At 36.3% G+C, this 14206-nt stretch overlaps 1 protein-coding gene across 1 annotated transcript in view; it reads right to left on the minus strand.

Moving 5' to 3' along the window:
* The window catches only part of ABCA6 (ATP binding cassette subfamily A member 6), a 60705-nt gene that overhangs the window by 24518 nt on the left and 21981 nt on the right, over positions 1-14206 (minus strand). Inside the window, exons 10-19 of the mRNA XM_037727403.1 lie at positions 12734-12792; positions 9909-10019; positions 9355-9530; positions 9024-9143; positions 8633-8771; positions 7612-7702; positions 5931-6070; positions 2892-3008; positions 1216-1399; positions 654-820 (exon numbers count right to left, since the gene is read on the minus strand). Coding sequence (XP_037583331.1) covers positions 654-820; positions 1216-1399; positions 2892-3008; positions 5931-6070; positions 7612-7702; positions 8633-8771; positions 9024-9143; positions 9355-9530; positions 9909-10019; positions 12734-12792 — 1304 coding nt within the window. The remainder of the gene's footprint in view (positions 1-653; positions 821-1215; positions 1400-2891; positions 3009-5930; positions 6071-7611; positions 7703-8632; positions 8772-9023; positions 9144-9354; positions 9531-9908; positions 10020-12733; positions 12793-14206) is intronic.

The following is a 14206-nucleotide window of genomic DNA, read 5'->3' on the forward strand; positions in this document are numbered from 1 at the left end:
AAAAAAAAAAAAAAAAAAATTAGCCAGGCATGATGGCACATGTCTGTAATCCCAGCTACTCAGGAGGCTGAGGCAGGAAAATTGCTTGAACCTGAGAGGCAGAGGTTGCTTTGAACCAAGATCGCACCACTGCATTCCAATCTGGGCGACAGAGCAAGACTCTGTCTCAAAACAAAACAAAACAAAACAAAAAACCAACTACCTATTGTTTGGGATAACAAAGTAAAGCATCTTCCTGTATCTTGTACTTACTTAATGAAGTGGTATGGGGGATAGATATGCCATCTTCACATAGTAACCAGTGTGTATTATATTTGTGGTATAGGATAGCCTTCTGTATAACAAAGGGATCTCAAAATACAGTGGGTCTGCCAATATAGAAGTTTATTTGTCACGTAGTAGCTTAGGGTAGTCAGGTAGATAGATGCCTTTACTCTCCCAGGTTATACAGTGACCCAATTCCTTTTCTCTTGTCCTCGTCATCCCTCTCATCTCCAAAATCAGAGTAAATATGTGCTGTTCCTCATAGGTGTTTTCTATAAATGAAGTCTAAATACACATTTTCTTTTCTTATGATTTACTTTCCCCCAGTCCTGTGCTATTCACATTAAATATAACTTATTTCAGGATTTAAATTTTATTTTTCTTTTCACCTGTGTTATTGATGATCAACAGGCTGGTACGGGGTTCCTGAGGAAGTTGTCCAGGAGAGAGAAAATACAATTCGGTTTTAAATTCCCGATCACTGTTTTCATTTAACACAGCATAAATTATATTTTCCATAATCAAAGGGAATGTTGCAATTCCAAATACCAATAATCTAAACAATAAAGAAAAATTAGCATATGACTAGCAATTTTATTTATTTAGTAAGACATTCCACAAGTATTTGTTGAGTACCAAGCCTGCCTTATGCCAATCATGATTCTAGGTGCTAAAATTCTGAAGGTAATACCCTAGCATGCTACACAGTACCAAAAGGCATTACTATATAAACATCAGGTTATCAAACCATGAAAACAAAACACACCTGCATGTATAAGCCTAATTAAGTGTTAACATACAGGTATTCCCACTGTCAGAAAAATTAAATGCTGAATTTATCCATCTTGAGGCAGGAATACCAGATATTGTGTTCTGGTTTTAAATTATCTTCTGGTTTGAACCTCTTTTGAAACTCGTGATCTAATAAAACCACAGTACTCTGCTACTCACAGGGTCAATAATACTTTGGTCTGACGTTTTAACTTTAAGAAACGGAGCCATGCCATGGCACAGACTTGCATTCTCCAGAGGCCCATGTCACTCACAGCTGTCTGCATTTCAGAGAAGGAAGAGTGAGCCAGCTCCATTTCATTGAGGCTTTCTGAGTCTCTTATCATCTCCACTTGTTCGAAATCTATACACATGTACACAAACACACATGTTATAATATTAATGCCATACTGGGGGCATCACAGATTTTCCTTAGTAATATTAAAAATAGTATTACATGGCCAGGCACAGTGGCTTATGCCTATAATCCCAGCACTCTGGGAGGCCGAGGCTGGCAGATCACCTGAGATCAGGATTTTAAGACGAGCCTGGCCAACATGGCAAAACCATGTCTCTACTAAAAATATAAAACTTAGCTGGGTGTGGTGACAGATGCCTGTAATCCCAGCTCCTCAGGAGGCTGAGGTAAGAGAATCGCATGAACCCGGGAGGCAGAGGTTGCTGTGAGCTGAGATGGTGCCACTGTACTCCAGCCTGGGAGACAGAGCAAGACTCTGTCTCAAAAAAAAAAAAAAAGTTTTACATTTGTTTTTATTTTTATAACCAATTCGAAGGAATTATTTAGACAACAATTTTCAGTATTTATTAAGTTTATACTTCACCACTGCCATCTATATTTTCTTTCTATAGTTAAGTTTTATAATTGCCAATGGTGATAAAAAATTAAAATTTTAAATAAAACAAAGTTTTAGAAAGCTTGTGGTTACAGTACAAACAATATAAGAAACATGTTATGATGTCCATATTCCACAGTCAATGAGAAAATACACTGAATTCATACCAAAAGAATTCACAAAAATGGTGATTTCATTATGTCCAATCTTTAAAAAGCAAAGAAATTCCCAAGAGTATCATTAATCTAAGGGATTTTAAGACATCTTCTACATAAAAATAGCTAATCACTACCACCTAAATATCTACTACTAAGGCATCAATCATTTAGTAGCGTAGGAGAAAGATCATCAGTGCTGAACTACTAGATCTGTACATAAATCCAACACCTGTGACTTACTAGTGGCGTGATTGGGGAAGATCACTTAACTGCTCTTAGGTCTGATTTTCTTATTTGTAAACTGGTGCCAATGAAACATCTTAGAAAGGATATTATAGGAAGATAATGTTGAAGGCATATATGTCAATGTATAGCCATACATTAATCTAAGTGTCTGGCATAAGAGGAGCTCCCTAATTATAATGATTACTTTCACCCATTAAAATATACAAGAATGGATATTGAGAATTCTCTCCATTAAGATGTTAGTGGAATTTTGTATATTAACAAGTTAAGAGCAATTTTTATTTTTAAAAAATCTGTTCAGACCTCATTCCATAATTAAGAGCCTTTCACAGCCTGGCAGTATCTAAGAAGCAGGGAACATCTGAGGATAGGAAATAGTTTCTAAAAGGAAACTTGGTAGACTCCATAAAGGGATCTGTAACCTGTCTTAGTAGTGATGGTAAGAAATGACAGCCCATCTCAAACAGCAGAGCCTAATTTGGAATGAAATTCTTACTTTGAATTCTTAGTTTGAATCGTCCATAAGAAATTATAAATACTAAATTGACACATGATCATTTGTAAATTGATTTTCTGTGAATTAAAGAAATGGCTTTACCTTGTTCGATAGTTGTCTGTCCTTCCAGTTTCATAAAGACTTCATTCAGAGTTGACATGGAAATGTCATAACCTGTCACTCCCTGGCCACAACACTTATCCAGATCACTGAAAAGATCTAAGGCAAAAAATATGAATAGATACTTTGAAAACACACATCAAGAATTAAACCAAGTAAATTAGTATTATTTAAAAGACAATACATAATATTGTTAAGAAAATTATGTCTTTGGGGTATCACAGTAGTCAAAAGCAAAATTTCATTAGAATACTCTCCTTCTCTGAAATGACTAAGGAAGACCTCTTCCTCTATCCTCAGACTTCTCTGCAGAAATATGAACAATCAGAAAGACCATTATCTTCTCACCTCCACACTGCAAGCCCACATGTATCTGTACTTATATTCTGGGTCTTCTTTCTGTATGAGTCTTTCAATGGTTTCTCAATGCATTTAAAATAAAAATCAAAGTCAATAACACAGCCCTGAGACTCCGTAAGAGCCCATCTCCATCTATCTACACAACATTATCCACCCCCATTTGCCATTCTGCTCCCGCACTCATTTTCCTCCAGACATCCTCCTCTCCCCTCTACTTGGAGTGCTCTTAACCATTTTCTTCTTGTGGCCTCCAGTGACCACTCTACATAAACCTCAGCCAGACACCAGGCATCACTCTAACTTACCCGGCTTTGTTTATTATTTTAGTGTACAATTGCAGAAAATTTTTTTTATTTTGTGTGTCTGCTTTTCCTTATCTAGTTAGATGTAGGCTCCATGAGAGTAGAGACACATATGTTTTATTTAATGCAGTATTTCTAGTCCCTAGAGCAGTGCCTTTTATATAATATTTCTCAATACACATTTATTGGGTAACTTTTCCATGGAGGTACCTGGATGAGACTGCAGGATTTTAGGAGAAGACTCTTAGATGCTACTTTCTACTTTGGGTGAGAAGATAGGCCAAGGACATTATTGAGAGGAACTAGGTGGATGAGACTATAGCAAACACTGTGTTTCCCTATGACCTGCACATGGCAGCAAAGGACCTAGGAGTCCCATGTCCTGAAATGGACATAAGCATGCCATTAGACTAGCAGAGTCTTGGATCTGTGTAAGGAGGCTGCCATGAGCCAAGATGTCAACACCAGAGACTTTGGCAAGGTAACATATTCCAGTGGTGGTACCAACATACAATTCCTTATTCTCCTTCTCTGACCAAAAAAGAAGGTGGACCAGTTGCACCTCACAGGGCCTTAGTCCAAGAACAAAATAACATGGCACAGTCCACTTGACCTGAGAAGAACGCTACCTTCTATGCTACTGCAAGGACATAGAGAGCTGCCATATTCGGAGGTGAAGCTAAACTCTGAATTCCTGAGTGTTTGCCTAATGAAACCGAATCATTCAAAGGAGCTTATTTAAGGTAGGCCTATAGGGAGTTACAACTTTAACAAACTAAATGTTTAAACAAAAGGGAAACTGTTTAAATCAGAAGAGACTGAAATTAAATTTCCTCATTTGTAAGATAGGGCAAATTATAGCACCCACCTCATGGAAAGAACAGTTGTGAGAACTAAATGGGTTGATATATATGAAACCATTAGAACAGTGCCTAACATGTAGAAAGCATTGCACAAAGAGTTAGTAATCTTTAGGACTGTTTATCAAACAAAGTCTGAGTGGGTGCTGCCACCCAGTTGGCAGGGAACCCATGATTGAACACTTTTGTAGACTGTATAAGTTGTTTTCCTCTGCAACATAATCAATGCACAATTAAAATAGAGTAATCCTGCCTTATCCACAGTTTCATTTTCCACAGTTTCAATTACCCACCACCAACTGCTGTCTGAAAACTTAAAATGGAAAATTCCGTAAAGAATTCATAAGTTTTCAGTTGTGTGTCATTGTAAGTGGTGTGACGAAATCCTTCGCCATCTCACTCCATCTTTCTTAGATTCAGCACGTGAATCATCCCCTGTCTAGCAGAACTATATTATACTCGCCTGTCACTTAGTAGCCCTCTGGGAAATCAGAGCAACTGGAATGGTATTGTGGCTCAGGTCACCCCTATTTTACTTAATAATGGCCCCAAAGTGCAAGAGTAATGATGCTGGCAATTTGGATATGCCAAAGAAAAGCCGTAAAAGGTGAAATTTCTCAACATGGAAGAAAAAAAATCCTATGGTGATGCTAAGATCTATGGTGAGAGTGAATCTTCTGTCTGTGAAATTGTGAAGAAGGCAGAAGAAATTCATGCCACTTTTGCTGTCGCACCTCAAACTGCAAAAGTTGCAGCCACAGTGTATGGTAAGTGCTTAGTTAAGATGGAAAAGGCATTCAATGTGTAGGTGGAAGACATGAACAGAAATGTTTTCTGATTGATGGCAATTAGTTTGGTTCTATGCACAGTTTCAGGCATGAACCGGAGGTCATGGAACCATATATCCCCCATGAATAATGGGGGACTACCGTACAAAGAGAAAACTGTAGCAGAAACCTTTATGCCCCACCAACATCTCTTCTGCATTCCCCTGTAACAGTAAATGTGCTTATTAAAAACACCTGCCTGAGGTCCTTTTTCTGGACTTGGAAGTATTCTAAGCTCATGTTCAGAGTAAACCAGAAGAATGAGGACGTTAATGCTGTTGTAGGCATCCCTTAATCAACAATGGGGAGGAAACGGCGGGTAAGAACCATAGCTTACTCACCCCTCTGGTGACAAAATGCTGAGCCCACTTACTTCATTATTTCCCTCCAGTGGGCATTGCACCTCAACTGCCTACCACAGTAATCTCCTCCAGAATTCAGACATCCCTAGCTGTATTCCCTTCCCTCTCTCCTGTCCCCATTATCTGCTGGTGCTTCCAGAAAGCAACTACCCAATAAATCAATGGCACTCAATCTTTCATCTTGAGTTCTGCTTCTCAGGCAGCCAAACCTAAGACAAAGTCTAAATTCATTAGGCGAAGAAAATTATTATAATAATAAAGTGAACATTTTTTCCCAAATTTCATTTCATTGTAATCATACGTAAGTTACCTGGAAATGTAGTTGTCCTTTCCAATGGCAAAGTATATACAAGCTTTTTTTTGTTTTCTGTTTTTAATTTAGCATCGGGGATGTGATGAGTAATGAATGATGTTATTTGTTCTGGATTACATATTTCATTCCTATATAAACTAATATTTAAAAGAAAAGATAAGTCATTTGCATTTTCTTTGCTGCTACCACAAAAGAAGAGCTTTTATTGAACTGTTGAGTCCTACTTTATTTGGCTTTATGGAACAACAAAATGAGTAAATAACAACATGATAGTAATCTATCAGTTTGAAAATCTTACAATCTATACATAGAAATGTATAAACTCAGAACAAATACAAATATACAAACAAATATATAATGTAATTGAAGCTATATACATAGTTTTATATGTATAGTTACAGATAAACAGAGGAAGGTGAGAATGTTAGGGAGAAGAGGCTTCTTAGGGAAAATAATTTTTATGCCAGACCGTACCATTAGCTAGTAGAGAAAATTTGGCCCACATGCATATTTTGTTAGGCTATAGGATTTTTATAAACAATTATTAGGCCAGATGTGGTGGCTCATGCCTGTAATCCCAGCACTTTGGGAGGCTGAGGTGGGTGGATCACAAGGTCAGGAGTTCAAGACCAGCCTGACCAACATGGCAAAACCTGGTCTCTACCAAAAATACAAAAATTAGCTGGGTATGGTGGTATGTGCCTGTAATCCCAGCTACTCAGGAGGCTGAGGCAGGAGAATCCCTTGGCCTGGGAGGTGGAGGTTGCAGTGAGCCAGGATAGCACCACTGCACTCCAGCCTGGGCAACAAAGTGAGACTCTGTCTCAAAAAAAAAAAAAAAATTATTTTAGCTTGGATATACACTGATATGGTTTGGCTGTGTCCCCACCCAAATGTCATTTTGAATTGTAGTTCCCATAATTCCCACATGTCATGGAAGGGACCTGGTGGGAGGTAATTGAATCACAGGGGTGGTTATCCTCATGTTGTTCTCGTGATAATGAGTTCTCACAAGATCTGATGGTTTTATAAGGGCCTTTTCCTTGCCTTCACTCTGCATTTCTCCTTCCTGCCACCATGTGAAGAAGGATGTGTTTGCTTTCCCTTCTGCCATGATTGTAAGTTTCCTGAGGCCTCCCCAGCCACACTGAACTGTGAGTCAATTAAACCTCTTTCCTTTATAAATTACCCAGTCTTGGGTATGTCTTCATTAGCAGCATGAGAACAAACTAATATATACACTTTCTTATTAGCCACAGTTATTGTTACTCTCTGCCCCTAGATTTTTCTCCTTGTTAATAATGGCTTCTGAAATTATTTGCATTTTTGTCCTATGACAGAATGAAAACATATTCCAGAATTTTCTGGATCAGTAGAGGAAAATGAGTGTGGGAAGAAGGTAGAGGTTTAGGCTGCACAGAACAGCTACTTGGAAAAGTGGCACATTAAGTAGTCCTGCTGTGAAAAGTCAGGTTTGTTTTATCATGTTGAAATGTTGCCAACGATTAACATTGTAAAGACATAGGAGGAAGGAAAGTAGGAAAAGTATTCAGGAAACACTGATCAATCCAGTATGGTAGAAATGAAGCATGAGGCCAGTTATCTTTCATAATTGTCCATCTTTTTCATATACCAGTATTGAAAACACAAAAATCCAGTCTATTCCCAATGTCTTTACCTTAGGTGATATCCAAGACCCCACCTTCTTTTCAAAAAGATAGAAGAACCTGCACACTTCAGTCTCCCATTGGACATAATCACTTTTCTATCTGAATAAAAGAAATCAAATGAGAAAGGATATTGGGGGTCATTTCTTCCCTCTCTAGAAAAGAAAGATGAGGAGCCAAACCTCAGAAGTGCAAAGGAGAAGTATTCAGTGGGGTGTAGCTAAATCTAGTGTGCATTTTAACAATTGAAATACACATTAAAATCAATGCATTTAAAATGAATTCAGTCATAAAAAAGAATAAGGCCATGTCTTTTGCAGCAACGTGGATGGAACCAGAGTTCATTATCATAAGCGAAACAACACAGAAACAAAAAGTCAAATACAGCATGTTCTCATTTATAAGTGGGAGCTAAATAATGGCTACACATGGACATACACTGTGGAATAATAGATACTGAAGACTCAGAAGGGTGGAAGAGTCGGATGGGAATGGGGAATGAGAAATTATTTAATGGGTACAATGTACATTACCTGGTGATGAATACACTAAAAACCCAGACATCGCCACTACCTAATATATCCATGTAACAAAACTGCACTTGTACTCATTAAATGTATACAAATAAGTTAAATTAAAAATAAAATAAGCTCATGAAGTCTATCTGCACCTTCCAATACCTCCAGGAAAGAAAAAACATAAATTACATGGTGTACTGTATACTCTGATGCTAAAGAATGAGTGGCTATTTTTCAACTAAATTTATATAAAAGAAGATTTGAATGTTTAAAGTAATTGATAGCTGATCTTAAAAGAAAAGGCAATCAGAATTTTTTATTAGCAGTCACAACCTAGCAAACGTACAACCAGAAAGGAATTCCACAGTGGAACTAGCCTCCTGTTATCCTCCTGACTGCTATGGAATGTAGAAACATCGCTGTAATGAGAACAGGGCTTTTTCCCTGGGATTAGACCTTGCTTCTAAATCCCCCAATTGCATCATGGTGAAACTAAGATAAAACCAACAATTACCAGCCAGGATGTCAGCCTCATCCATGGACTGGGTACTGAAAAGGATCACACGATTTGCTCTACGCTCTCTCAGGAGGCTCCACACTTGATCTCTGGAAAAGGGATCCAATCCAGTAGTTGGTTCATCTAAAAGCAAAACCTACAGAGAATGAAGATAGATAAAATATGTCTTTCATATTAACTGTATCCAGATGATAGCATGAAAAAGAGTAAACAACATAAAATAATAATAACCAGCCATTTTCCTCCGATATACTTCTATTTATAGTTTAACATATCAGGTTCTCTCTTGACATATTACAATGAAAGCTCTGCCACTTTTAGTGGTAAAAGAACTTGACGTGTTACAGACATTCAACTTGCTTCCTTCCTCATGCATAATCTCACTTACTTGAGGATCTCCTAAAATGGCAATCCCAAAAGTCAGCTTTCTTTTCTGTCCTTCACTTAAATTTTTAGCAAGGCTATCTTGAATGTTTTGCATGTCCAATTCCAATAATATTCGTTGTACCTATATGAGAAAATTCACAACTTTTAAAATCCAACATGATTCATATTATGTGATTTTAACTGCTCATTAAAGGAGTACATATTTATTATAGGACATCTTTGCCTAAATTTTATTCATAACAGGGCAGATAAATCATTGAAGAGAATTCTGTGGTCATTATTTAACTTGGTAAGTGGTTGGCAGATCAGTTAATCCAAGCATGCCCTCCTACCTCTTGTTGCACTTCCTGTGGATGAATCCCTTTTATTTTAGCAAACAGGCTGAGGTTTTCCTTCACAGTGAGTGTGTCAAATTGAACATTTAATTGAGGACAGACACCAGTTATCTTTCTGATTTCCTCCAAGTCTTGCATTTCAGAAAGATTTTTATTATAGATCATAACGGATCCTAAGAATAGAAGTTAAAAATAAAATTGGCAGATAATACATTTTATTAATATTCATAGATCTCATTTAAGAAAAAATTGGCATATATTCACAAATGTCTAAAATGATTGGTGAACAACTACTAAGTATTCTTGACATAAAAACATGCTTATAGAACTGCACATTTCCCTTTAAATGTCATATAATGGAATAAAGATAATTTTTATAAAAATTACAGAAATATAAAGTATATTCAGAATTATGTAGCTCTTGGAAACAACTTTAGATAGACATTATTTCTCTTAAGCCATCAAATTTAAAATTTAAAATGAGAAGCATACACTTGACTTCATTCTATATTATATGACATCTTGCCTTTGAGAAATTTCTTTTTACTCACCTTCTGTTGGAACAGACAACCCATTAAGAATATTTAGCAGTGAAGATTTGCCAGCTCCATCGTGACCCAGAATGGCTGTGATTTGACTTTCATATATATCAAAGTGCAAGCCTATTTTTAGAATAAATTATTAACATTATAAATAGAAAGGGCATTAGACAGGTCTGGTCCCAACATAGAACAAGACTATTTAGTTTAGTGGTGTGTTTCTTAGCATTTCAATACTTTAAAATACACAATGTTCAATATTTTCCTAATTGCCAAAATAATACACGTTAGAACTATAATAATTAAAATAATATGTTACTCGTATAGGATATAGTGACCAATGGAACAGAGTAGAAGTCTAATATGGGCCAAAGTGAATATAAAAATAAAGATTAATAAAATGACCTTTCAAAATTATTAAAAAGATGGTGTATTTAATAAATAATATTGGGACAACTAAAGAAATACATTAACAAATTTTATGTTTGTAATTTTTTTTTTTTTTTTTTGAGACAAGATCTTGCTCTGCCACCTAGACTGGAGTGCAGTGGAGCGATCACAGCTCACTGCATCCTCAATCTCCCAAGCTTAAGAAATTCTCCCACCTCAGCCCCCTGTAGCTGAAACTACAGGCCCACGCCACCACACTTAGCTAATTTTTGTATTTTTAGTAGAGACAGTGTTTCATCATGTTGCCCAGGCTGGTCTCCAACTTCTGAGTTCAAGCAATCCACCCACTTTGGGATTTACAGGTGTGAGCCACCATGCCTGATCTGTTAATTTTTAAATGGAAAGTATACAGTGTTTTCCAGAGTAAGAGGGAAGTGATACTGGCTGTTGGGACTGACCCATAGTAACTGGAAAAATGAAATAGAAGCCTCAGTTTCTTCATCTGCAAAGTGAGAGATATATTAATATGTCTTTCACAGGCCTAAATGTAAAATGGTACATGTAAATCACTTAGCGTAATTCCCAGCACACACCAAGTCCTCAATGAAATCTAAATGTTTGTTGCTATTATTGTCATTATTATTCATTATGTATTGCTGTGGGCGTATAAATTTTTATAATTTTAGAGGGAAATAATTTGAAATATGAATAAAGAATCTTGAAAGTATGTTTCGTTTGAATAATTCTGCTTCTAGAAATTCATATTCAAGAAACAATTTGCGACATTTACAAAGATTGAACAAGGCTGTTCATTCTAGTATTTTTTTATTACACTAAAAATTGGAAACAAACTGAATCCCATACATTGATGTGTTAATAAGTTAATCATGGTATCCATATAATGGAATACTATTTTGCTTCTGAAAAATAGGCCATAGATAAGAGACTTCAAAAGTGTGTCCCAAAGGTGTTGCAGATGTGCTCCAGGGACTAACTCCATGAGGAAGGAAGACGGGGCTGAGGGAATGCAAATTCTTCCCTGATTTCCCAAAGAGCACCTACACTTGGTTTGAATTCATATTCATGTTTTTAATGTATTGATGTCCAATGCTTTTAATTTTTTTAAGGTGTTGCTATTTTTAAGATGAACAAAATTCTTAAAGAAGTTTTTTGTGAGACAAAAAGAATTTCATGACTTGATGAGTGCAAAAGTAGTTCAAAATATGCTCTAAAACTTTAAGTAATCAATTTAAAATTACTTCAATCTATCCTGAGCTAAAAATTAAAGAAAGAAATCACAGATCTAGATGGTATTTGATGAGAGAAACCTAGAGAGAGAATAAAGTTGCTCAAAGGCCTAATCTTAAAGCAACAAATAAGACTGAATTAAAGGATGCTGCATTTATTAGAAAATACATGCAATATAAACTCAATGGTGGGAGAAGTTGCCACTTCTGGAAGGTTCATGGCTCTTCTTTTTCAGCTTTTAAGGCTTTTGTCTCTCATAAAAATCATGTTTATTTCCCCTAAAAATTATTTTTAATAAAAGTAAATTGTCCTCCATGAAATATTGCTACTCACTTTGATGTTTGCTTAAATGTCCATTATAGAAACTGTAACTGTTCGAATATTTTGTATCAAAATGTGTTTTTTCATTTCAAATTATAAATTACATTTGTTATAGGATATTGACTTGTGAAATTTAATTCATAGTCAATGGTTTTACTCATCTTGCTTTAGTTAACCTCACCAGTACATATAAACTGTGTAAATTCAGTGGCTAGTATAAAACCTTTATCAGATTTAAGTCTAGATGGTCTTTCCTCACAGTGACAATATGTAAAATATTGTTCATAGTAGATTAATTTTTAAAAACAAAGTGAAATTGCATCCTTCATTGTATGATACCATTTTTGTAAATTAATAGATCCATGAAATATCTGGAAGAATTTTACAGCATATTCTTAATCATGATTAATGTCCAGGTGATAGTATTAGGTCATTTGTATTCTTCTTTCTTTTGCTTATCTATGTATTTCAAATTTTTTCACATTGAATTGCTTCCCGTTTTTTGTAATAAAGAAGTCAGTGAAAGAATGAAATGTGTGGCCGGGCGCGGTGGCTCACGCCTGTAATCCCAGCACTGTCGGAGGCCGAGGCGGGTGGATCACGAGGTCAAGAGATCGAGACCATCCTGGTCAACATGGTGAAACCCCGTCTCTACTAAAAATACAAAAATTAGCTGGGCATGGTGGTGCATGCCTGTAATCCCAGCTACTCAGGAGGCTGAGGCAGGAGAATTGCCTGGACCCAGGAGGCGGAGGTTGCGGTGAGCCGAGATCGCGCTATTGCACTCCAGCCTGCGGAACAAGGGCGAAACTCTGTCTCAAAAAAAAAAAATAAATAAATAAAAATAAAGAATGAAATGTGTAAATGTTTTTCTTTACCTTTCAATGCTTCCACTTTTCCAGACTTTCCTTTATATTCTTTCTTAACATTTCTGATTCTGAAATAACAGAAAGGGTGCTTATTTAGACAACACAGATGTGAAAATATCATAGGCCATTAATAGCCCTAGTCATAGTGATATCTGCAGCCAACCACTTTATGTGAAATAAAGGATGGCATAAAGTCTATTGAGAAAGAAAAAGACCTATTTTTGATTAATCATTTCCCCTGAGAAAGAAAATAAAGGAGTCTCTCTCAAAAGTTACAATTAAACTACTAGTATTTTGCCTAGAAGAGTAGAATGCTGTGTAATTATCCTCACTTTCTTTCTCTAGCTTTAGAATAGCTAGTTCTTCTCCCTGTTCAAGATCAGCTCATTTACCAGGGTTCTTGAATTGGCATCCTGCAGCCTTTCCAAGTCTTGCTTATTTATTTATTAGTCAGATACTCTGTTACCTGCATCTTTTATAGTGTCCTCTCTAACAGCTCCTCTTTGAGCTCCCTTCAGCTTTAACACAATTTAATTTCTCTCTCCCTGTATTTTTACAAAACTCTCAAAATAAACTTGTCTTTGTAAACTTGCCATTTTCACTTCCTGACCTTTAATTCCTCTTCAAATGCACTCTGATTTCTGAACTCACCACTTCAGTAAACCACTTCATAATGAAATCATTAGTGACCTCCTAATTATAAAATACAATAAATACTTTTCCATTCTTACATATTGGATTTTAAGTCACTGTTGATGACTTTCTCTTTGTTAGTGGTGTCTGTATTCCAGACTTACTTGCTTTGCTTCCTACTTTTCTAAATGTTCCTTCTCTGTTCCTAATAAAGCCCTCTTCTTTCATCAGACACATCATCTTGGTGTTCCACAGGGTTCTTCATGTATATGATGGATCTTCTCAGTTGAGACTCTCTCCAGAAGTTTTCTCATTGGATTTTTTGTTTTAGCATCAACCTAATGTTGACCCTACCCTTTTCTAAAGACTCACACATCTAATGGTTTGCTAGATAGTCTCTTTCTCTTTCTCTTTTTCTTTTCTCTCTCTCTCTCTGTGTTAACATAGACACACACACACACACACACACACACACACACACACACACACACTGCTGTTAATCAGTGGTTATCTGTGGTGAATACACATTAGAATTCCAAAGGGAACTGATGCCTGCAAACAACCCTCAGAGATTCATTTTAGATTTATATTAATTACTTCTCTGCAGATTTCACACACAAAAAAGATTGACATTAATTGACCCGGGGTGATGACCTTTTCTTAGCAGTGAAGGCTGAGGATTGGGACATTTTAAATGTTCTTCCAAATGAGTCTAATGTAAAGCCAGGTTTGATAATTAACTGCTCTAAAACTGCACATCCTTTGCCCACTTTTGGACGGGGTTGTTTTTTTCTTGTAAATTTGTTTAAGTTCTTTGTAGATTCTGGATATTAGCCTTTGTCAGATGGG

Source organism: Cebus imitator, unplaced genomic scaffold (assembly GCF_001604975.1).
Source record: "Cebus imitator isolate Cc_AM_T3 unplaced genomic scaffold, Cebus_imitator-1.0 Scaffold229, whole genome shotgun sequence".
Lineage (NCBI taxonomy): Eukaryota > Metazoa > Chordata > Mammalia > Primates > Cebidae > Cebus > Cebus imitator.